Here is a 23,461-nt window from a genome sequence, read left to right on the forward strand (position 1 = left end):
AAACCGAGTTTCCCACCAGAGGGCACGACATGAACACCCTCTGATGTCGGAAGCTGAAGTCGGACACATGGAGATTTTCGATGCAGCACGAACTGCCCGAGTTGTGACGTAAACGCTATTTCCAAAATGGCTGAACAATACATTAACAGTAAGATGCTAAATAATGATGTACAATTCGTACGCTAATTCCAATAGTAACATTATTTTAAACCTCTATTATCAACACATATTTTTGCTGCATTTGTGTTCAAAAACTAAAATCAACACCTAATGTTTTGCTGACAGAATAGCATTATTTTAAATTTTGTTCACATACCTATAAACATTTATGAATAGTGGCAGCTACTGTTAAGTATCGTGTACATTACATGATGAATTGACGTGTATGCAATGTGTAAATACTGATGATTAGCCAAACGACGAACAAACGTTCGACAGCCTCCATTTTTCTTTCATTTCACACACACAAACCACATGAACGCGAGCAAGTCGCGTAAACGAGTTTCACCTCGGAGAAATCTACTGCCCGACTTCCACTTGAATGCAGCATAATGCTCACTTATTTCAGGGTCAGATTAAGATATCTTAGTAGACAGCATTTTAAGGTATCTAAGAATTGAGACAGCCTACTTCTCGGGAACGCGCATCCTATGACGTAAAATGCTGTCTATGTAGAGAGCTCACTAGGTTTTGAGACAGACCCTACATACGTCGTATGGCAGGCCGTTTTAACATATAATGGGCTTCGTCTTATTATCTGTAATTACATTCTGAATATCTAAATATTAGTTTTGACTGATAACAATTACAATTTGACTATCCGGAATAACAATTCAAGATATCTACATTTGCATTCTACCTAGTAAGAAGAACAATTCAAGATATCTGCAATTTCAATTTGACGGATCAAAACTGCTTTTAAGATGTCTAAAATGACGTCACTGGATTCGTCATTTTATGAGTCACACATCCGTAATTCTTATTCAGGATATCTCTAACGTAATTATGACTAGTCAAAATGACATTTTTAGATATCTGAATTAAAGAAGTGCGTGCATTACGCCCCTTTTGCAATGTCGCTGAGTCGTCGAAACTGCTGCCTGCGGAATTTTGGGTGGCTAAAATGGCGTTAGCTGTTCTTGAAAAGAATCATTTCAGTGCGCTTTCTGTGTGCTTAACTACTCAATATGCCGTGTTTCCAGATAGATTTGAGGTGTTAAATGATGTTGGATCAGGCTAAAATCAGGTTCCTCTTAGAGTGACCTGTTCTTCATGATGCATTTGTTATTTCTCTGGCCCACCATCAATAAGGGCTTCAATAAGCCTCTGAAACGGCCCTTTAAATCCGTTAACCTATGCCCACTGCTCAATATGCCATGTTGTGTGCTGGTATTTCTTCTTCCGATTAATTTGTGTTCTAGAACAGCATTTCTGTGTTTTTAGTTTTCAAATCTAAGAATATGTTTCCTTACGTTAGAAATGCTGGCGAATTCAATCATCATGTACAAATCGGGTACAATTGGAACAACTTGAAATAGAAACCATTTACAAAAGGAATGCTTTCATTAATTTTTTTTTCTACATTCACAAAATCAGTATGGGAAACAATAACCTCTTAAATGTTTGCTTCTACGCTCGTTTGTTTAATCTATCGCTTTTAAACAAAGCGGGCTGCAAACACGCATCGTGAACACACCCTTTTTGAATAAGGAACCACTTCAGCCGCCGAATAAGTAACCAAACGAATCTCAAACTGCGAATAAGTAGAAAAATGGCACAATCTTGAAAGATCTTAACAGTATGGATTATGCGGCACTAAAAAATCGTATTAAAAACACGAGAATGCGAGTTCGACTGTCCTGACATCGCGTACAGACCACTGATTAGCTAGGGTGACCAGATGTCCTCTTTTTCCCGGACATGTCCTACTTTTGAGACCTAAAAAATGTCCGGGGGGAATTTCAAAATCGTCCGGGATTTTGTTCGACTTCCTCAAACATAATACATGTACAGTGCATTGTGATTAGAATTGCCACTCCGTTCCATTTATGCGGCACTAAAAAATCGTATTAAAAACACGAGAATGCGAGTTCGACTGTCCTGACATCGCGTACAGACCACTGATTAGCTAGGGTGACCAGATGTCCTCTTTTTCCCGGACATGTCCTACTTTTGAGACCTAAAAAATGTCCGGGGGGAATTTCAAAATCGTCCGGGATTTTGTTCGACTTCCTCAAACATAATACATGTACAGTGCATTGTGATTAGAATTGCCACTCCGTTCCACTTCATTCCAGGTTTCTCTGTAGCGCAAATTAGTCACGTACTTCTCCTCAAATCTATCTACTTTATATTGTGTGTGTGTGTGTGTGTGTGTGTGTGTGTGTGTGTGTGTGTGTGTGTGTGTGAAGAAGAAAGCGTGGGCCTGCCAGTCTACCACCGAGTGTTTACAAGCGAAAGCACGTGTGTCCGCCAGTTCTGCGGCAAAGCCGAAACGAAAGTGAACGTTTACGGAGGAGTTAAAGAAAAAATTCCTGTGCTTTCGCCAGGGTCGTGATCCGTATGAGGCAGAGTGCTTGATGTGTACGGCACGTACTATGTTGTTTTGTGCTGTTCAATAAATGCAATTTTTACACAGACACCATGTCATTTGTGTCATATCAAACACCGATACACCGATGACCCCAGCAAAAAATGTGTCCTCCTTTTCAGAAACCCAAATCTGGTCACCCTAGATTAGCAAATACAAAGAGTGCCAAGCTTGGCGCCAAAATGCTACGTAAATCTGGGACGTATTGACTAGACAAAATGATTATTGAAGATATCTACAAACACATTCCGACTAGTCAGAATAATTATTCAAGATAACAGAAATAAAAAAAAAGTCTAGATAAATATGGCAAGCCGTTTTAGCTTTTATTCCTTTTTTCTTGATATCGGGAATTAAATTAATACATGTGGAAATACAATTTCCACAAGTACAAATTTAATTATTGATATCATAAATTAAATTAATTCACGTAAGAATTCATTTTTCACTAGTAAAAATTAAATTTCTACTAGTAAAAATTAAATTTCTACTAGTAAGAATTTAATTATTACATGTACAAATTATATTTTTGATATCAAGAATAGAATTCTTACTAGTAAAAATTTTATTCTTACTAGTAAAAATTCTATTTTTACATGTGAAAATTGAATTTCTACTAGTAAAAATTTAATTATTACATGTTCTAATGTAAATGAGCTTGATTTGCATGCGGATACAAAGGCGGAGCTAATTTACATTGCGCGCTTCTTAAAGAGACCACATGAAATATTGTCTTTCTTTTTTTTATACAGCTTGCACAGTGCTTATTTTTTATAGCTTCATACTACATATTTTAAGTGTGGGCTAATGTTAAACTCTGCCAATGGCCGACTTGGTTCTGTCACGTATTATGAGGAGAGTCAGACTTATTCATAGAAACGTCCAGCAAGGCAGTAATGGAGGCTTGCGTGATGTTGCTATTATTGATTCTCTCATTGCTAATCTACGTCGTATTGAAAATCATTTGAGTGGGGAAACGTTTGCAGAATTGTTTGAGAGTCTGACTACATTACAGTCTTCCATAACTGCTGATGTGCCAACTGCTTCGTACTCTGCACAGCGTAACAGCACTGGTAAGCAGCATTTAAGCACAATGTAGGCCTACAATATTAAGTTTAAATTTAATCTTTGAACTATAAGCTAGTTCTGTAATTATGTTTTGCACATTCCATTTGTTCAGTGTTGTTTGCACTGGCTATTCCAGGCTCCCGGGGTAGACCCAGAATTGATGTGTCAAGAGAACAGCTGGAACTCTTATTCAACCAAGGATTTAGAGCAAAAGCAATGGCACGGCTTCTTGGCTGCTCATCGTCTTTCATTTACAGAAAACTCAGATCTTTGGGCATTTCGATAAGGCAAAGATTTACTCCCATCAGTGACAATGATCTTGAACAGCATGTACGAATGCTCCATCAGCAACATCCAAGGGCAGGTTGTGAGGTAGGCTGTACTTTTTTGGAACTGAGCTATTAGACCAGGGGTCGGCAACCTTTGAAACATGGAGTGCCAACTTTAACATGTCTAGTCAATGAGTGTGCCACTATGGCGGTGAGTTTAAATTGTAAATGGACACAAATTAAGTATTATATCGCGATCGATCGCCAAGTATAAACACCTCCGCCGCTCGCGCAGGTTCGCACGAGTTGTGCAGAGTCACGCGCTACTGTCACTCGCGAAAGTATAATCCATTAATATAATAATTTATATTCATTTATATATATTTTTGCTGATGCTGGTCCAGCGTGTCGCATGCCAGTGACTATGCCTCGGCGTGCCAACGGTGGCACGCGTGCCATAGGTTGCCGACCCCAGATGAGTCAATGTTTGTCTGTGATCTAATGAGAACCGTCTTGGTAGATGATGAGGGGCTATCTTTCTGCTGCGAGTATACATGTACCTCGACATCGAGTGCGGGAGACACTGAACAGAATTGATCCAGCAGCAGCCGCACAAAGGTGGAGCAACGTTATTGCAAGGCGCACTTATCATGTACCATTTCCCAACAGTCTATGGCACATTGATGGATACATGCGCCTCATACGGTAAAATTTTATATAACTGAGTAATTAATTTGGTTTAATCATCTGATAACCCAACAATAAATCTGAGTTAGTATTAAAATGGTCCTGTCTTTTTTTTTTTTACAGCTGGGGTATTGTGATACATGGTGGTATAGATGGATATTCACGGGTCATCACCTACCTGAATGCCAGTACTGACAACACTGCCCTGACAGTTCTAGCTCACTTTGTAAGGGCAAGTTGCCGGTATGGACTTCCATCAAGGGTCAGATCAGACCATGGGGGTGAAAATACAATGGTAGCACTGTTAATGAACCTTTTGAATGGGGAAGGACGAGGGAGCCACATTACTGGGCTATCAGTTCACAATCAGCGAATTGAACGCCTCTGGAGGGATGTGTTCACACAAGTCATCCATTACTATTACAACTTGTTTTACTCTTATGAAGATGAAGGCCTTTTGGAACCAGACAATGAAATACATAAATACTCACTCCAAACAGTGTATCTTCCAGAAATTACAGAGAGATTGGAAACTTTCAGGAAGGCATGGAACAACCACAGCATGCGCAGTGAACATTCTCACACCCCTAACCAAATGTGGCTGGAGGGCATGATTGGCAGCCAGCAAGCAGACAGCACTGCAATCAACAATGTCTTTGGTGAGAATCCTTACAGTGAGGACAGCTTGGAAATACTGTTGGCACATCATGGTGTGCAGCTGGAGCAGTTAGAAGCCGAAGAGGAAGTCTTTGACCAGGCAGTAGTAGTGAGTCGACCACACATCGGTCTTAATCAAGAACAACAACGGACTCTTCAGGATGTTCTCACAGGAATTACAGACCTAAAAGACAAATACGTAACTTGCTGTAGAGAGATCACCACTATGCTTTCAGCCTAATGCTTTCTGAACTTTTAACTAAAAGTTTGATTGAAGAATGTGAAGACTATATAAAAAATGTATATTTTTATACATATACAAGAATATTGTATATACAGCAACAATGTGTAGTCCTGGTTGGGAAGCGAACAATAAGCAGATTGAAGAAAAATGGAAAACTCAATCATACTACATAGAGAAGCCATGTTAATTACAATAAAGATTTACTTAACTCTTGTTCTTCTGACATGTACATTGTGACAAAAATGTAAAACTGTAATGCCAATACAGAAACTCTTCCAAAGCTAAACAAATGTCAAATAAAATGTGAAAAATAAAAGAAAAAAATATTCTTTATCTCAACAACTTGTGTCAGTAATCCAATGCCTAAATATCTAAAACAGGCTCAATACTGAATCCTTAGACAGCACTTTTTTTTTTTTTTTTTGCAAAATGGCAAACATGAAATTTCTGTGAAACTTGATATGGAAATATTTCAGTCTCTCTTTTTCTAGCCGGCTGAAGCATGTTTGAGATATAATCTAAACCTTTCCAAATCCAAATGATCCAAGTACAGCATTGGTCATCAGATCAAGTAGCTCCCCTTCATTCTGTACACCACGGGGAAGGAACAGTGTCATAGAGCAAGTTGAAGCATAAGGAAAACGACTTCCTCTTTCCTCCTGGTCATAAAACTGGATTTGAAGTCGCTGCGGAAAACCAAGAGGTGGTACTGCATCTGCTCCCGTGACAAACACCAATAGGTCCTCAAAGGTGAAGGGAGTTTCTTTTTCTGTTAAAATACAGACACACAATTGCATAAACGCCAAAACAGGAATATGTTTTTAATGCCATGACTCAGATTTAATGGCGTAAGCACTGTGTTTTAAAGGTGGCTCCACAATAAGATTCATGTTGATTTATTTTTTACATAGCAGTACACATCTATTATATTAACGTTACAGGTTAAGACAAAGTACATAACTGCATAATCAATTTCATAATGACAATTGTGTGACAATGGATTTTGACCTTGCACACTGTTGAGAAGACACTCCCATGCAAATATAGTGTCCTCTTCCGCTTCCTTGTTGTTTGCCCCCTCATCACTCCAAAAGATATCAAAAAGACATCGGAAGGCTGCTCTTGTCAGTTGCTCCTCTGTATGTGTAAACAGGCACTGAAATGCTTTCCAGTATCTCTCCACAGTTTCCCAAAGTTTACCACAAGAGTTGATCCCTTGTTTAAACTGCTCCACCATGTTTGCAGTTCTGAAACATAAATGAAATAAATGATTAAAATAAAATCATGCATAGTGATAATTAGATGGAAGGATGTCACCAGTTAGTAAGGATCTGTCCATTGTTATCAATAAGCAATGATGTTAGTCAACAAATCTTATTTACTATTAAAGCACAGATTATATAGAAATAGAAGACACAACACATTGAATCCGGGACAGCTCTAGGAATAATACCTGTGAAAGATAAAATGTTTCACAATTTGTGAGATGATCTGTGGAATATTAAGAACCTTGGCTTCATATACCCCTGGCACTCCACAGTCTGCAATCCAATCACCCAGACTCTCCTGCAGATCTTTCCAGTCCTCCTCAGTTTTACATTTTTCAATCTAAGAAGACAACACAAGAGAAACAAACTCCTGTCTATATCTTTACATTTCTATATACTGTAATATTTTGATGAGAATAACAATTAGTAATATTTAAAGTAATAGTTATTTTTCTCCCCTGTTAAAACATGTTAAAAATCTCCTCTTTAAAAAAATTACAACAAAGCAAAAAAAAAAAAAAAAAAAAAAAAAAAACTGCATAGTGTCAGAATACCTGTTGAAGCTTGTCCTGCACAGAGTTGTCTGGCAAGCTGGCAATATCAAATCCTTCAAGATCTGGAGCCTGACCACACATTAACTGATAAAGGCTGGGATGTAATGCCTTAATGCTTGGTCCCCCATGCAACAGGGACCAGGCAATCAACTTCCCACCAGTATAATACTTTCCTTTTTCTAGGGCTGCCTGATCATAAGAAAAAAAAAGGTTGCCTGGCTGTCCCTCGAAAATGCCCAAAGTAGACTGCACGTCCTTCATTAAAAGCCTACCAAGAAACAAGAGGAAATTACAGCATAAAATTTTTTTCAAATACAGCATAAAATTAACTCAATAAAACATACAACTGGGTCATCTCCAGTAAAACAATAAGAACATGGCAAAGAATATTATTTCTATCTAATGGTCCTAAATATTGGCCCCACCATTTAGGAGGGCATGTTTAAAATACTACTGATGCTCCACAATGATAAAATAAACCATTGCTAATTCACCAGTTTCTCTGGTTTTGCATGTATTTCTTCCTTACACTTGCACGTAAAGTGCATTCATTTTGGCAAAGGTCAGAGTTTAATCTTCCAATTGCCCTTCTGATGGGGCAATTTTGGTGGATGCTTTGTTTTTTTTTTTTTACATCTTTTAATTTATTTTTAACCCCACTTTATATATCAGAGCTTTTCTCAAGCTCATATGGGTTTGCATATGATATCATTTCCATCTAATCTTCTCAGCAATATGTCCAGAAAAATTATCTGCTTGTTCCTAATGCCACTATAACCGTGAATGAAATAAATGAAAAGGTGGTCACTGTACATTAGATGGTTAAAAATGATAATTCATAACTTTTTTAAATGATAGTTTTCCAGTATGACGCGTGCAAAACAAAAAGAAGACTTAATTAATGGTAATGTAACTCCAACCTGAAGAATTCTCTTGTGGGCCCTCCAAAATCATCAGCCATCTCACCCACAAATTCAATCCGTGGACATTTGTGCCAATCAAAATAGCCCTTGTTCAGAGCTGTGATGGCACTGTGTAGAATTCGCCTCCTTCTTGCCACAACTATCAGTGTAGAATGCTCACTGATGTTTTCCTTCCTGAATTCTCCAATGATATCAGCAAGGTTTTCCACTTCCTTTAAACAAGAAAAAATAACCATAACAGAAGCAACTTTAAATTTCAGTTTAACTTCTTCTAGCATGCAATCATGCACTGTGGATACAGCGACATTTTTCAACTCACGTTAGATGGACTATATGGACGTTTTGGAGACGACAGCATTTGGGTGTCCTCATCAGGTTCACTGTCTTGTAATATCTCACTGCATGTACAAAAAAGAAACAAAACAAAAACCCATATTGCTATATGTAGCTCTACATCCATTTACACACATGGTGCGTCAAAAAACATTACCTTCAGTTTTGCAGAAACATTTAAACTTTGATTCAGCAAGACATGGACTTCTGTATAAGCTGAAGACAAATCTCACACTGATCTGTGAATGACCACTATTCTCCCAATTCTTTAGAAACAGTAAGCTCTCTAAACAAAGATAGGTGAAATTAAGTTACTGATATTTAGTGGGAATGTTATAACACTACACCTAGTGCTCTTTCAATTATATGGAATTTCAATGTTTTAGTGTCAGTTCACAAAGAACAATGATAGCCTTTATAGCTCCAATGGAAGTGAGTAAAACGGTCTCAGGGTTATAAATGTTTGAGAACCTGATTGCTGTGAACTGACTGTGGGACACTCCTACAGTTGTTGGAAAGCTCCCGTGTATCTGCTTGAAAAGGTTTTGACATAACAAAGGAGTCTGCATTATAAACACAAAGCAGACCTGCTGCATATTTACTAACAAAGTAATAAACATGGGTATCAATGTGTCTAAATACTCTCATAACTGGGACTCACAGGAGAGCTTGCCACTGGATAATGCTCAAGTGTCACTTCCAGTGTACTCTCAGAAAGCAAAGACTGGCCAGTCCTGTTGAGATGGGTACAAAAAAAATGAAATGCCCGCACTCTCTGATGAAAAACAATATAGGTTAAAGTAACATCAAAAGAGTCTTACAATCAACTAAATTTAACTAGTAATAGGAATGTAATAGAAGTAAAAAAAACACTGCAATCTGAACATGAGCAATACCGGTTCTGAGTAGTTGTTTCTCCTTCAACTGGCTGATTTGTTCTGTAGAACACCTGAATCAACGGATGGTGAACAAACAAACAAAAAATGTTAAAAAATAATTTAAATGTTTATAAAAAGAAAATGCATGAAACGTTTCAAGCAAATGTGTAATTACCTCAGGAGTGCCTGCATTTACATATATGTAGCCTCTATTTCCATCCTACATCAAACAGCACTGTTAAATATACATTTTTCTACAGATTTAATTATTTATAAAATGTCAATATAATGTGTTCATAGATGTAGCTTACCACCTCATCTGTCAGGTCAACAATATTACTCTCTACTGATGTCACTGCACTTCTAACCATTTCAGAATGCACATTGAGAGAGACCTGTAAGAATTATTTCAATAATGTTTCATGCCTAGATATTTACCTCATAAAGGAATTAAGAAATCAAATTTTAACATACCGGTAATTAGGTTAAACAACTACAAATTATACCACTACTTATTAGTTGACTGAGAACTACCCTTATCCTAATATTCCTAATCTATGGAATATTTCCCAATAAGTTCCCTTCAATAAATATTAGTACTTGACTTAGCTTCTACCAGGTATAGCTGTGAAAGAACTGGACTGCATCTTACCACGGCTGCAGAACTAACACTTGATCTTCCTTCACTACTCTCATTCAAGGATTCTCCATCCTGCATGAACATTTTCAGTATTTCATAATCAAGTTGCTCATGCAAAATAAAACAGATCACTGACACATGTTAATACGAAGCTGCTGAATAACAGTTTTGCATATTAAAAGTTCACTTTAATAAAAGATGCAATGTAATCAATCAGAACTCACCTGTCTGGATAGCGATAAGTTTGAATTGGGCAGTATATAAAGTCTGCTTCTTCCAATTTGTCGCTTCAAGTCTTTGACGGAGTTGGCCTGGACAACTAGCAGTTTCTTTGCTTTTGTAGCTCTGGCAAGACGAAAGCCGGTCACATTTAGGCTTACGCTCTCAAAGCTTTGGCAGATGAATGTATTGAGTTCTGCCAAGGACCATGACAAATCAACGGTCTTATGCTCATGACCTAAGTCACTGTTCCCGCTTCCTGTAAAAAGATTACAGGATTAGTAAAGGGAAATGTTACAACATGAGCAACACAAAAGTCTAAATGCCTTTACACTTTCATGTAATCAATTACAGCTTCTACTCCTTATATTATTGTATACTCCTTCTACTATTATGTTAACTGTAATGTAAAGCAGAATGAATGATTGTAGCAAATCATAGTGGTATTCCCAAGTACCAGTGTATCAAAAAATATTGCTGATGACAATAAAAAAGAAAACAAAAATCACCATACCTAAACCAGATTTCTCAAGTTCCTCTGAATCCTGTGAACTGGGTATAGTGGTTTGGTTAGGATCCTCTAACAAGAAAAGCTTCACCTGCCATTTAAGCCCAGGCTTTCTCCCACGTCGACGTCCATCACCTGTTGTTCATAATATTATTTTTGCTATTGCAAGACACATGACATAATAGGCATGTTTGTAATAACCATAAGACATGTTCAGTCAGTTTTGCTCACCAGCTACAGATCACAGATAAGGATCCATTTGTAGTGTATTTACTTATACGTTAAACATTGTACTTAAAGTTACCTCCATTTACTGGTTATATTCAGACATAATGAACATAGCTAACACTGCCAAGAAATAGAACATATTAGCTCGCTCTTTGGCGATCATATGTGGATTTGTACTAACTAGCTAAAATACGTGGATTTGTGTTAACTAAGCTAAAATATGTGGATTCGCGCTAACTAACTAACTGACCTGGGGTGGGTTTCCCGAAACGTTCGTAGCGCGTAGTCTTGCAAAAGTACTTCTTAACCTCGTATGAAACGTACGAGGTTAAGAAGTACTTAGCGCTACGAACGTTTCGGGAAACCCACCCCTGGATTTGTCAAAGCTAACTAATGTAAGCTGCCATAACTGGATTTGTGCTGACTAGCTAGCAAACCTACCTAGATTCATAGAACTGTTGCGACGGCGTCGGGAAAATGAGCTCCGTACATTAGACAACAGATTTGATTCCGTGTTTCTGCCAGAGGAAAGTTGTCTTCTTGCTGCCGCAACAGCTCTATATACTCTTGTAAAATCAGTAGAGTGCTCTGTGTTGGAATGATTCTCACCTCCACCTGACATATTGCAAAATGGCTAATTACCGACATCCCATCATTAGCGCAGTGGGAGCATGGTTGCCAGACAACCTGCTCCGAGTGGAAAAATTAAAAGTTCTTTAAGACAAAAGGCTAAAAGAATACACGCTATCATAAATGCATATAATATTATAAACATGAAAAGCTTTTATTAATATATAGAAACCATTACCCTTTTATTATAAACGATTCAAATATCAAAGACAGCTTTTAGGTGTAAGCAGTGGGGTGATCGGTCTTTCGCGGTAGCAGGTCCTATTGTGTGGAATGCCTTGCCTACTGTTCTACGTTCCATCACTGATCTGCCAATAATTAAAGCCAAACTTAAAACACACGTATTTAGGATGGCTTTCAACATCGAATTATTTGCAAGTTGTATCATTACCAACTGCACACAGATGTTATCTTTAAGATCATACAAATTGATTATTGATTTCTATTGTGTACAGCGCTTTGGTCAACTCAGGTTGTGTAAGGCGCTATATAAATAACTGATGATTGATTGATTGATTGATGCAGACTTGGCAACCTTGCATCTTTGGAGGCACTCCCACAGACAGTGACAACAGGCCACAATTGGATAGGTTTAAAACAGACGCTTCATTTACTCATTTGCATAAACGTGTACTAGTAAAAATTTTATTCTTACATGTAAGAATTCAATACTTGATATCAAAAACAAAATTCCCACATGTAAAAATAACATTTTTGATATCAAGATAAGAATTCTCACATGTAAAAATTCAATTTTTGATATCAAGAATTACATTGTTGATATCAGAAATAAAAATGTTTATATCGGAAATGTAATTCCTGATATCAAAAAATACATTTTTACATGTAAGAATTTAATTCCCACATGTAAGAATTAAATTAATGATATCAAAAATATAATTCTTGATATCACGAATTACATTCTTACTAGTAAAAAATCAATTCTGATTTTTCACTAGTAAAAATTTTATTCTTACATGTAAGAATTGCATTCTTACTAGTAGAAATTGAATTCTTACATGTGAAAATGATTTTTGTACATGTAAAAATACAATTTTAACATGTAAGAATTTAATTTATACTAGTAAAAATGTTATTCTTACATGTAAAAATGTTTCCCCCATTCAAAATGAATTGGAAAAGTCATGAATTCTTACATGTAAAAATTTTATTTTTGATATCAAGAATGTAATTCTTACATGTAAGAATTCAACATTTACTAGTAAGAATTTAATTTTTACATGTAAGAATTCCTTTCCTGATATCAAAAATAAAATTTTTACATGTAAGAATTACATTCTTGATATCAAGAAAAATACGAATAAAAGCTAAAACGGCTTGCCATATTGCCTAGTCATTACTTACTTTCAAGATATCTGATATTTAATTTGCACTAGTCAAATCTTAGTTTCAGATATCTAAAAATATTTTTAAGATATCTTAAATAATGAGTATGTTTAAGATATCTTTATTTAGAATAATGACTAGTCAGAACAAAAAAAACGAGATATCTGTAATTGACTTTTTGACTAGTCATAATTTAATTGTAGATATCTTAAATGTACATTTCAGATAGTCAGTAATTAATTGCAGATATCTTGAACTTGAGCCTCCATACAAATCAATGGTGAATATGACGTAATTTATACTAGTCAGAATGTAATTGGAGATATCTCAAATTGACATTTTGCCTAGTTAAAATATAATTAGAGATATCTTAAATTAAATATACAGATATCTGTAATGTAGTTACAGATATCTGGAATGTAAGTGGGGTGAAGCCCATTTTATGATAAAACGGCCTGCCATATACGTCGGCATTTTGCGACCAAACACGGAGCTATGTATGCCATCAAGAAAAACGACGAATTGTCAAAGAGTTAAAAAGCAAACTGAATGTGTTCACAACCACAAACGAAACGGCAGTAAAAGCTGCTTTGTTGTGGCTGAAGAAATCGCCGCGCCCATTCCAATATTCCCGCAGGGACAACGGGAATGAAACTTTACTGTAGCCCACCACCGTAGGAATTATAAAATGCCGGTGTTTTGCCGAATTCCGACTCCCCGGCAGAATCCTACTCCCCTCGCGTGCACGCGCATAGAGGCGCTTCAGATGATAATGGCGTATTCCGTTGTTTCTATGCACAAATAAGGACTCATTTTTAATGATCTACCATAGGAAATTATGCAGCATTATCTATATCCAAATAAAGACACTGATTCACGGGTGTTAAATGTTTTAAATAAAATGTAATGTAGCACTCAGGAGGAGCGAATGCCTTTCAAACTAAGAGAACAGTAAACACTTGATATACCGAAGTTCACCTCCGACTACGTGACCTCGCCGTATGAATTTGTTCGACGTCGTTACTGACAACCGTGCATCTTATATATTTTAATGACAACATGACTTATTTTATTTTTATTAGGATAAAATATAAAAAAGACAAATATTACCTAAATATATCTCATATAGATAATGCTGCGCTTTTGCTGTGATGGATAATTAAAGATTAGCCCATATTTATACATAGAAACAACGGAAATCGCGAATATCATCTGTAGCGACTTTATGTGCGAGCAAACGAGTGGAGTCTAAATTCTGAACAGCAGCTGCAGAACAGGACATCCCAGTACAATATTAGTGCAGATCTCGATCAGGTACGACTTACAGGTTACTGTTCTGGGGTGAGTTTCCCGAAACGTTCTTAGCGCTAAGCGCTAAGAACATTTTGGGAAACTCACCCCTGTTTCACTACTTATCAGTGTTTGAACGTTTCAAAAGAAAACGGACAACTCTTCCGAGCTAAAACTAATTCAGATTAAAACAAGAACACGGCCACTTTTACTGAGTGTTGTACGTTCACAGATTTTTCATCATAACTCGATATTTAATACGAGGTTTCCATCCAAACCTTTCGAAACTGAGAGGCAAACGTGCTAACCACCAAGCTGCCCAACGTGCTAAACCACGTCCTTGTTAAGTATAGAAAAGGAAGCGCGGAGCCCAATGAATGAAAATAAAATAATTAAGCAGTTCTATTCTATACTAATCGAGGGAAAATAGTAACTTGATATTTACTAATCTAACAGAAATAGCAGGGGTCCTCCTACACTCCCAGCTGGCACACGACCGATCAACGTTGAAATGTGGTTGAAATATAGTTGAAATACTGTCTGTTGTAGTTTCAACGTTGAAACAACGTTGAATCAACGTTTAATGTTAAATGGTTGCGCAAACGTTGAACTATTAACGGTGAATCAATGTTTAATGTTAAATGGTTGCGCAAACGTTGAACTATTAATGGTGAATCAACGTTTAATGTTAAATGGTTGCGCAAACGTTGAACTATTAACGGCGAATCAACGTAATATCTTCAACCTGCCTTTGTATTACCATTTCAAGTTCAAAAAACATATACAATAAAAAAGTACAAACAACACTTTGGCATTGGCTGAGGGTTTTGAAAGAGGTATTAATTATTATCATTAGTAGTAGTAGTAGTAATAATAATAATATTTTTTTTATTAATTCGTCCATTAAATTCAAAGGCAACAAAATTCAGATGCATAATTTCAGTGCAAAAAAAAATCAGAGCTTCAAATTCAAGGGCAAACAAATTCAGTGCTTCAAATACGAATTCAAAATCCGATGGAACTATTTTTCTTCCATAGAATTCCACCTTGTAAGACGTGAGTCCTGCAAACGTGCGCGGAATGCTGTGTCTTAAAGCTGCGCGCGAGCTGTCTTCCTCCATACCGTCCTCTAACCTAACCGTGCGGTATGGAGGAAGACAGCTCGCGCGCAGCTTTAAGACACAGCATTCCGCGCACGTTTGCAGGACTCACGTCTTACAAGGTGGAATTCAAGCGTACAATACATTCTATCGCGGCGACATAAACTACCGCTTTATTTTTTTAAGGTGGAGGGAAGTGCGAATAAGACACTGGCGAATAAGGAACCAACTTCAGCCTCGTCACGTCTCGCCGGTGTGTGATTGGTTGTCTGATTTGTAGTTGTGTAAAGCGCCTTGGGTATCCTGAAAGGCGCTATATAAACATTCATTCACAGTGACGATTGTGGGGCTTTCGGCAAGCTGAGCAACTAGCTGAGTTTGATATTTTCAGGCAGGGTTGCAACTACATACTTTCTGAGGTGCAACTTTCTCTTCAGAGGTTGCACAGACATGCATCTCTGTAGCTCCCTGACAGCAGTCCTGGTTCGCCTGCTGACCTTAGCTGGTAAGTTTCTCCTGTTTATATTTCTTAAACACGGACAGTCACGTAATCTCAGTGGTTCCAACATGATTTCTATGTTATAAAAACAATAGGAGTTACAATTCTAGCACTGTAGCACCAGATCAGTCACCTGGGTTGGTTTGATCAGCATATTATACTGTAAAGCACTTTGAGTTACATGTATGTATGAAAGGTGCTATACAAATAAAGATTATTATTATTATTATTATTATATGGTCAGTTGATAATATGACTCAAAACTAATCTCAGTGCTTTTTTCAGTCCTGTATTGTGGTGTCATTTAACTAATGTCCAGACTCCCAGGCAAGTGCACCACCCAGTGGAGAGTTGGAAAATCTCATGTAGGAGAAAATTGAGTAAATGTGATTTTCTTTTTTTCCCCTGTTTTGTTTTTTTCATCCTTCTTTCAGCGTCTGCATCATCATTTTCTTCAGTGATGGTGAAGCTTCATGAAGCTGCTACTCTCCCTTGCAGTCAGACGTGTGTTGGTGTGGTCACATGGACTCGTGAAGTTGTTCACATGTCTTCTAAACAACATGACGTTCTGGTTCAGTGTGACCGGACCTCCTGCCAGTCAAAGGAGGGATTTCGCATGACCCATGATCAGTACCTGAAGGGAGATCTCTCCCTCACCATCACTCATGCTGATTACACTAAGAGGACCTGGTACACCTGTAAGTGTGATGATGAAGCCATCTGTGATGTGAGTCTGCGGATTGAGGGTAAGTGTCCTCCTCTATTATTGCCACACAGTACTTATATATTTTTTAATACATTAACTTAATTAACGTGTGTGTGTGTGTGTGTGTGTGTTTGTGTTTGTGTGTGTGTGTGTTTGTGTGTGTGTGTGTGTGTGTGTGTGTCCTTGCAGCTACTGAGTTTTCCTGGCAGATCAACCCTGGAGATTCTCTCACCCTGGATATTCCCATCTCAGAGCAAGTGGAGGTGTTTGTTAACAAGACTGATGAAGCCAGTGTAAACCCTGTCCAACTCTGTGAGGTTAAAGGTGGAATTCAGTACAACTCTGAATATGAGACCAGAGTGATGTTCAGTCTGCAGCTGAAGGAGATGAAGGAGTCTGATAGTGGCGTTTACACTATACGGGACATCAGGAATCAGGAAACTGTATCAACTCATAGAGTCACAGTAGGAGGCAAGTGTTTAAACTCTTTAGCCGTGTCAGTCATATTCAGGTTAGTTGAATGTAACCTGTTGTAGAATTGTATGTTGTACATCAGGGATGCAGATTTAACTGAGAATAACTCATTAAAACTTGTGTAATTATAGGACATACCTATAAGACAACTGGACCTCCAAATAAGGGTATGTTATTATTACTCCAGGTGATCACCATGTGATGTTTTGACATGCATTAATATCATGAGCATAAGTTTAAGATAATATTATTCAGGATGTAAGACATTAGAAGTTGCTAAATGTCGTTCTTACATGTGAGATTAGTTCTTACATGTGATTAGTTAATTCAGGTATTTACAGAATAGTAATATGAGCCTTTTCTTATTACATGACTTTTATTATTATAAAAAGTAAGCAAAACATGAGCTGCATCATCATTATTTTAAAAAATGCTTGAGGTTTGGGCAATATGGCAGAAACTCAATAACATGATACCCCACTATGGGTTTAATTTGTATATTATGTGCTTAACTATGTGTTCAGTTAGTGTTTAATAATCAGTGTTTAAGTGGACAGAAGCTGAGTAACTGGTGTATTTTGATTCTTTCTATATAAATGGTATTATAAGCAGGTATCATATCTCTTTATTCATAATAATAGTAAAGTTTATTTACAGTCTGAGAGATTATGAAATATTTTTGTTTTCCAGGGGGAGAGGACAGCTGTGTTTGGACCAACAGGGTTCTGCAGGGATACGGTGGCCTGGGTTTTGGGCTCAGTGTGGGCCTGATGGTCGGGGTGCTGCTGGGATACTTACTGGGAGTCTGGGAGCAGCTCAAGAAAAAAATAGCAAGCTGTAGTAGAGTTGACTCTCCAGACGAAGAGTTGAACACAGAGAAAGCTAAATGACCCAAGTATAGTTGTCACGTAGCGCTACGCCCCCTCTCCTAGTGTCACTCCGGTTTCCCTGTTCCCTCGTGTCTGTGTTGTTCCTTGCCTGTTAGTCCCGCCCTGCTTGTCTGTTGCCCTGGTCTGCCATTGTCTGCCACGCCCGTCATCATTGTTATCACCTGTGTCTAGTCCTGTCCTGTGTATTTATAGTCCCTGAGCCTCCCATGTCATTGTTGGATATTTTGTACATTCCTGTTCATTGTGATTGCCACTGTTCATGAGTTCGCTCTTTTGCGTTTTCCATCATTCGTGTGTTTTGCCTGTCCTTCCCTAGTTAACCTGCCTTGTAGTTTTTGTTCCCTCGTTAGTATGCCCGTGTACATTTCATGTTTGGATTGCCTGCCCGTTATGACCCCTGCTTACGATAACGACTCTGCCTATGGAATTCCCATTATTAAATCTCGCACTTCTCAGCGTTTGTGTCCGCCTCCCCGCTCTGCATCATGCAGTTCGTTACAATAGTAGCCTAGTGACTACTAGTTAACAGAGTGCTCTTACCCTCAGCACTCTCCCTGACCTGGGTCACGTATAGCACACATGCATAATATGAACTAAACATAAGTACATGATTACACTGAATCACACTACTTCATTATTGTAGTCCTTCTGCTTAGTCAGAATGACATGTACTAAATCATAAAGTTCATAATGATCTCTTATAACAACTAAACAAGATCTAATCAATAATTTCTGTCACACCAGTCTGATCATTCTGCTTCCCCTCTGATGAATGTGGGGACACCAGCTCCTAAAGAATGATGGAACATTTGCTTATGCCCTTCTTTTATAGCACTATGAAAAAGCACTTGAAACCCCTCTATTGATATTTAAAAAACTTATTTTTCTTCCACACTTTTCTGCAATTAAAGCCTGAACTACCTAACTTCCAAACGTCTCAAGACTTGTGATATCTGTTTTCTGCTTTAAAATCCTTAGACTCAGCTAGGAACACCATTTGAATTTTAAATGGTAGAGAAACACGTCCTTTCTGAAACCAACAGGTCATCTTATTAATTTGTTTTAGTGTTACGAGTATTTGTTTGGCACTAGGCACAGAAAACTGCCCCATTGGCTCCCATGTTCATTTCTTAAAATCAGAATTGGATTTTTTCAAAATTTTATGTGTTTAACTTGTTATAACTCAGACATTTTCTTCTCAATATACACATTACACAAATGTTTACTATAGACTATATATTTAATCAGAACTGCAAACAAATGGAAAACACAATGTTCTGGGCCAAACTATTTGTTTACACTGTACTGCAGTATATTATACTACAGTAAAAGGGACAAAAATCAAAGGACTTCTTGGGCTGGGTCAGGCCAGAGCACTTTGTTGACTAGTTTGAGTTGTTTGGTATCTCATTTGAAAGCTCTTGCTTTCCACTTTTTTCAGCTTGGTTTCTGTATTTTTGTATTATTCAATCAATGTATTAATTGATTCAATAAATAATTGATTTCTGTAAATTTCAATATATGCACTTTTCACAATTATATATCATGGACCATGTTAAAATTTTCACCAGCCCACAGCTTCAGTCATAAAATCGATATTATGGATTTGGAAAAGTGGATCTGTAACTGGTATTTCTAAGGAGTGGATCTGCTCTTGATCACAGTTACAATATGAGGACAGTAACAGCGGTGAAATGGTTTCCTGTTCCCACCACAGCCAAGTCAGTAGTATATTAGTACATTATGCACAGTAGTGCCTTATGTATTCTAAAATAGGACAAAGTACTTGTGCAAATATATATAACTGCGTTGCGTTAGATGGTAGACTCACACACTCACTCGTTTCCACACTCATAGTTTATTGTGTACCAATCTGAAAAAACAAAAAGCGTCGTCACTTTGGAATATTTGCATTGCTCAACACCAACAGTGACTAACACAGGGCACACAAATAAGACATAGAATATATATATATATATATATATATATATATATATATATATATATATATATATATATATATATATATATATAAAACAAAAAAAAAACAAAACGAAGGAAAACTGACAATGTTTTGTACCCTTACAAAACATTGTCAGTTTTCCTTCGTTTTGTTTTTTTATTTATTTTATTTTTTTATATATATATTCTATGCCTTATTTGTGGCATAGAATATATGCATTAGGGGAACATCCTACGTTTGAATATCTTGCAGTACAACTCAACAGTACTTATTCAGTTCTTCTGATTGTTATCTATCATCCTCCCAGACTACATACAGATTTTCTTGAAGATTTTGAAGAAATGCTTTCAAGGATTTTAATTGATTTTGGTTATGTTTTAATTGCTGGGGATTTTAATATTCACATGGATATATCCACAAATCCAATCACTTCAGAATTCATGAGGATGCTTAACTCTTTTGATCTCATACAGCATGTATCAGGCCCAACTCATAAGCATGGCCACATTTTAGATTTGATCATTTCTAAACATATAGAGGTTAATAATACTGAAATTACTGATGTTGCAATCTCTGACCATTTTGGTGTATTTTTCAATATGTCATTATCTACTAGAACACTCAGTGAAAAGCGCACAATAACCAAGCGTTATCTCAGTGCTGGCAGTGCCGTGGCCTTCACAGACATGATACAGTCCCCCCCTCCTCTTTCAGAAAATGGGAATGAGCTAGTTGAAACATTCACACACAGAGTTAGGAACTGTATTGATGCTGTGGCACCAAAGGTAACTAAAATTATCTCTGGTAAAATTAAGATGCCCGGAAACACTCCATCTATTGTAAAATTTAGGCAAGATTGTAGGCAGGCTGAGAGACGTGGGCGAAGGTCAATTGCAAGTACATTTTGATATTTATAAAACAACATTGCAGAATTACAACAGTGAATTGAAATCAGCAAGGAAAAAATATTTCTCTACCTTAATCAATTCATCCAATAATAACTCAGCTGTCTTGTTCAGAAATATAGATCAGCTAGTAAACCCCACCTCCTGTGTCTTCCCTGAGACTGTTTCAGTTGAAAAATGTGATGAGTTTGCAATATATGTATTAGTATAAGGCAGAACATAGCAACAAGCACTAATAGATTATCAACCCTATCAACCCTTATATCAGTTACTCAGCCTAACTTCAAAATGTCTCATTTCCAAGACGTTGACATGGTAACACTACTTGATGTGATTTCATCACTAAAATCCACTACTTGTGAACTGGACCCTTTACCAACGTGCTTTTTCAAGCAAGTTCTGAGCTCATTAGCAAATGAAGTTCTAACGATTGTTAATCAGTCTCTGCAATTGGGTGAATTCCCCAAAATTTTTAAAACTGCAATGGTTAAACCACTATTAAAGAACAGAAATCTTGATCCCACAATTCTCAATAATTATCGACCTATATCTAACCTTTCCTTTCTTAGCAAAATCATTGAAAAAGTAGTGTCAATCCAGTTGAATGACTATGTCAATGTAAATCAAATAAATGACACTTTTCAATCTGGTTTCAGAGCTCTCCACAGCACTGAAACAGCCCTAGTTAAGGTAGTAAATGACTTGAGATTGAACAAGGATGCAGGCAAACTCTCAGTCCTTTTTCTGCTAGATTTAAGCGCCGCTTTTGACACCATTGATCATGATATACTTCTTGATCGACTACAGAGCTGGCCTTAGTGGCTTAGTCTTAGACTGGTTTAGATCGTACCTAACTGGGCGTGATTACTATGTAGCAATTAGGTACCTCTTCCTCCACACATCAAAAAATAACTTGTGGCATCCCCCAAGGATCAATTCTTGGGCCGTTACTATTCAACCTATATATGCTTCCGTTAGCACATATCATTAATAAACATGGTATTAGTTATCATCAATATGCAGATGACACTCAAATTTATATTTCACTAGAACCTAAAGCCCTAAAATCAATTTGCTCACTGTTTGACTTCATAGATAATATACAGACATGGATGTCTGACAATTTTCTGCAGTTAAATAAACAGAAGACAGAGGTTCTTGTTCTTGGCAGTGATTCACAAAGGAATGATGTCCAGACTTATTTAAATCAAATGAATCTGAATGCCAGACAATGTGTTAAGAACCTGGGAGTCACCTTTGATAATGAGCTCAGCTTCAAATCACACATCATGACTACATGCAAGACAGCTTTAGTGTTGCACGGTATACCGATACTAGAGTAGTATCGCGATACTTCGTCATTAAAAACGGTACTATACCCAGTTTGCTTAGTATCGGTGCTATAGGACTAAGTGCGTTTTTTTTTTTTTTTTTTTTTTTTTAAGAGCAGTATTTCCAAAGAGTGCCACACGGGGGCAGTGTGCGCGTACAGCAGTGCAGCGCTTGCCTCCTCTCTGCAGAATAAGAAGAAACCGTGTACGATGGCTGATAATACAAGCAATATTGCGGACCGTCCTCAGCTTGTTGAAAAACTACACGCACGAAGCGAAATATGGAATTATTTGCATACATTTCAGACAGTCATGGCAACCCCGTGGACACATCAAAACCGGTCTGCAAACGGTGCTTTAAAGCTGTACCAACCAAAGGAGCCAATCGATTCTTTTTACATAAAATGCGCTTTCGTTTGACCCACCCAAGGTGCCATAATGCACAGAACAGTTGGTAATGCTGAAATGGCAGCTAAAACAAACGCAGTGTGTTCGCAGCTCGTCTTAATTAAACAAGGAAAGCAGCAGAAGTGCTGTGTGGAAATACTTTGGATTCGAAGCAGATACAGATGGAAAACCGAAGGACATGAACAAGCCAGTTTGCAGGCGGTGCTTTCGGAACATTTCAACGAAGGGCGCTAAAGCCTGGTTTATACCTGACGCGCCGCGAGCAGCGCGAGGGTCCGCGCGGTGAAAATGATGTAATCGCGGTAGCCTCGCGCTCTGTCAATTCGCGAGGTCGTGCACCTCTAGAATTTTGTAACTTAGCGCGCGCCGCAGCGCAATGAACAGTCATGTTTGTAGGGTTCATACACCAACAAGGTGGAATTAAAGCACTTGTACGTCACTTTCAAGGTCCATTTCAATATTTCCCAGCACGTTAAACTTTAGTTAAATATTTATACATATACTCGAAATTATTCGCTTTTTTATCACATTATTTAATGGTTGTTTATTTTCAAAACGCTCAATTTTAATGTCTTCACGTTCTCTCATGTTTCGTCCTGGAATTACAAGAGGCTCGTATTTGTTAACGTAATACAAGAGAACAGTTCAGTCAGACAGCTATTTGTTTCAAGCATTTTCAAGCACGCGGACAAGGTGTGCGGACTTGCGCGCTACGGTCACTCGCGAAAGTTTAAACCTAGCTTAACACAACGAACCTGGCCAAACACCTGAAGGCACGCATATTTGTACAAAACATTCCAAGAGGTTGGTGATTATTCCCATTTCTAGTATTATAGCATACAAAATTATGTG

At 37.5% G+C, this 23,461-nt stretch overlaps 2 protein-coding genes and 1 long non-coding RNA gene across 8 annotated transcripts; 2 read left to right on the forward strand and 1 right to left on the reverse strand.

Annotated features, from left to right (window-relative positions):
- The first annotated feature begins 7 nt into the window (after window positions 1-7).
- Window positions 8-5,832, forward strand: LOC143509348 (uncharacterized). 3 transcript variants are annotated; one of them, XR_013129639.1, is made up of 5 exons: window positions 8-148; window positions 3,560-3,663; window positions 3,795-4,030; window positions 4,448-4,632; window positions 4,738-5,832. It is a non-coding gene; the product is annotated as an uncharacterized LOC143509348 (long non-coding RNA). The 3 variants fall into 3 exon arrangements; XR_013129638.1 differs by lacking the exon at window positions 8-148 and having other exon boundaries at window positions 3,120-3,663; XR_013129637.1 differs by lacking the exon at window positions 8-148 and having other exon boundaries at window positions 3,120-4,030.
- Window positions 5,833-5,897: 65 nt separating this feature from the next.
- Window positions 5,898-12,349, reverse strand: LOC143509346 (G2/M phase-specific E3 ubiquitin-protein ligase-like). 4 transcript variants are annotated; one of them, XM_076997978.1, is made up of 16 exons: window positions 11,875-12,349; window positions 11,676-11,753; window positions 10,845-10,973; window positions 10,336-10,589; window positions 10,124-10,183; window positions 9,783-9,866; window positions 9,647-9,691; window positions 9,490-9,542; window positions 9,255-9,327; window positions 9,065-9,126; window positions 8,580-8,658; window positions 8,258-8,472; window positions 7,338-7,605; window positions 6,969-7,123; window positions 6,524-6,762; window positions 5,898-6,284 (listed from the first exon to the last, which is right to left on the reverse strand). In XM_076997978.1, the coding sequence occupies exons 2-16, from the start codon at window positions 11,686-11,688 to the stop codon at window positions 6,034-6,036; spliced, it is 1,980 nt and encodes a 659-aa protein (XP_076854093.1). In that variant the 5' UTR covers window positions 11,689-11,753; window positions 11,875-12,349; the 3' UTR covers window positions 5,898-6,033. The 4 variants fall into 4 exon arrangements, with proteins under 4 accessions (XP_076854093.1, XP_076854091.1, XP_076854092.1 ...); XM_076997976.1 differs by having other exon boundaries at window positions 11,508-11,753; window positions 11,875-12,347; XM_076997977.1 differs by having other exon boundaries at window positions 9,065-9,123; window positions 11,508-12,347.
- Window positions 12,350-15,546: 3,197 nt separating this feature from the next.
- Window positions 15,547-17,174, forward strand: LOC143509645 (uncharacterized). The gene is made up of 3 exons (XM_076998495.1): window positions 15,547-15,938; window positions 16,367-16,678; window positions 16,828-17,174. The coding sequence occupies exons 1-3, from the start codon at window positions 15,884-15,886 to the stop codon at window positions 17,172-17,174; spliced, it is 714 nt and encodes a 237-aa protein (XP_076854610.1). The 5' UTR covers window positions 15,547-15,883.
- Window positions 17,175-23,461: the final 6,287 nt, after the last annotated feature.

Source organism: Brachyhypopomus gauderio, chromosome 3 (assembly GCF_052324685.1).
Source record: "Brachyhypopomus gauderio isolate BG-103 chromosome 3, BGAUD_0.2, whole genome shotgun sequence".
NCBI lineage: Eukaryota > Metazoa > Chordata > Actinopteri > Gymnotiformes > Hypopomidae > Brachyhypopomus > Brachyhypopomus gauderio.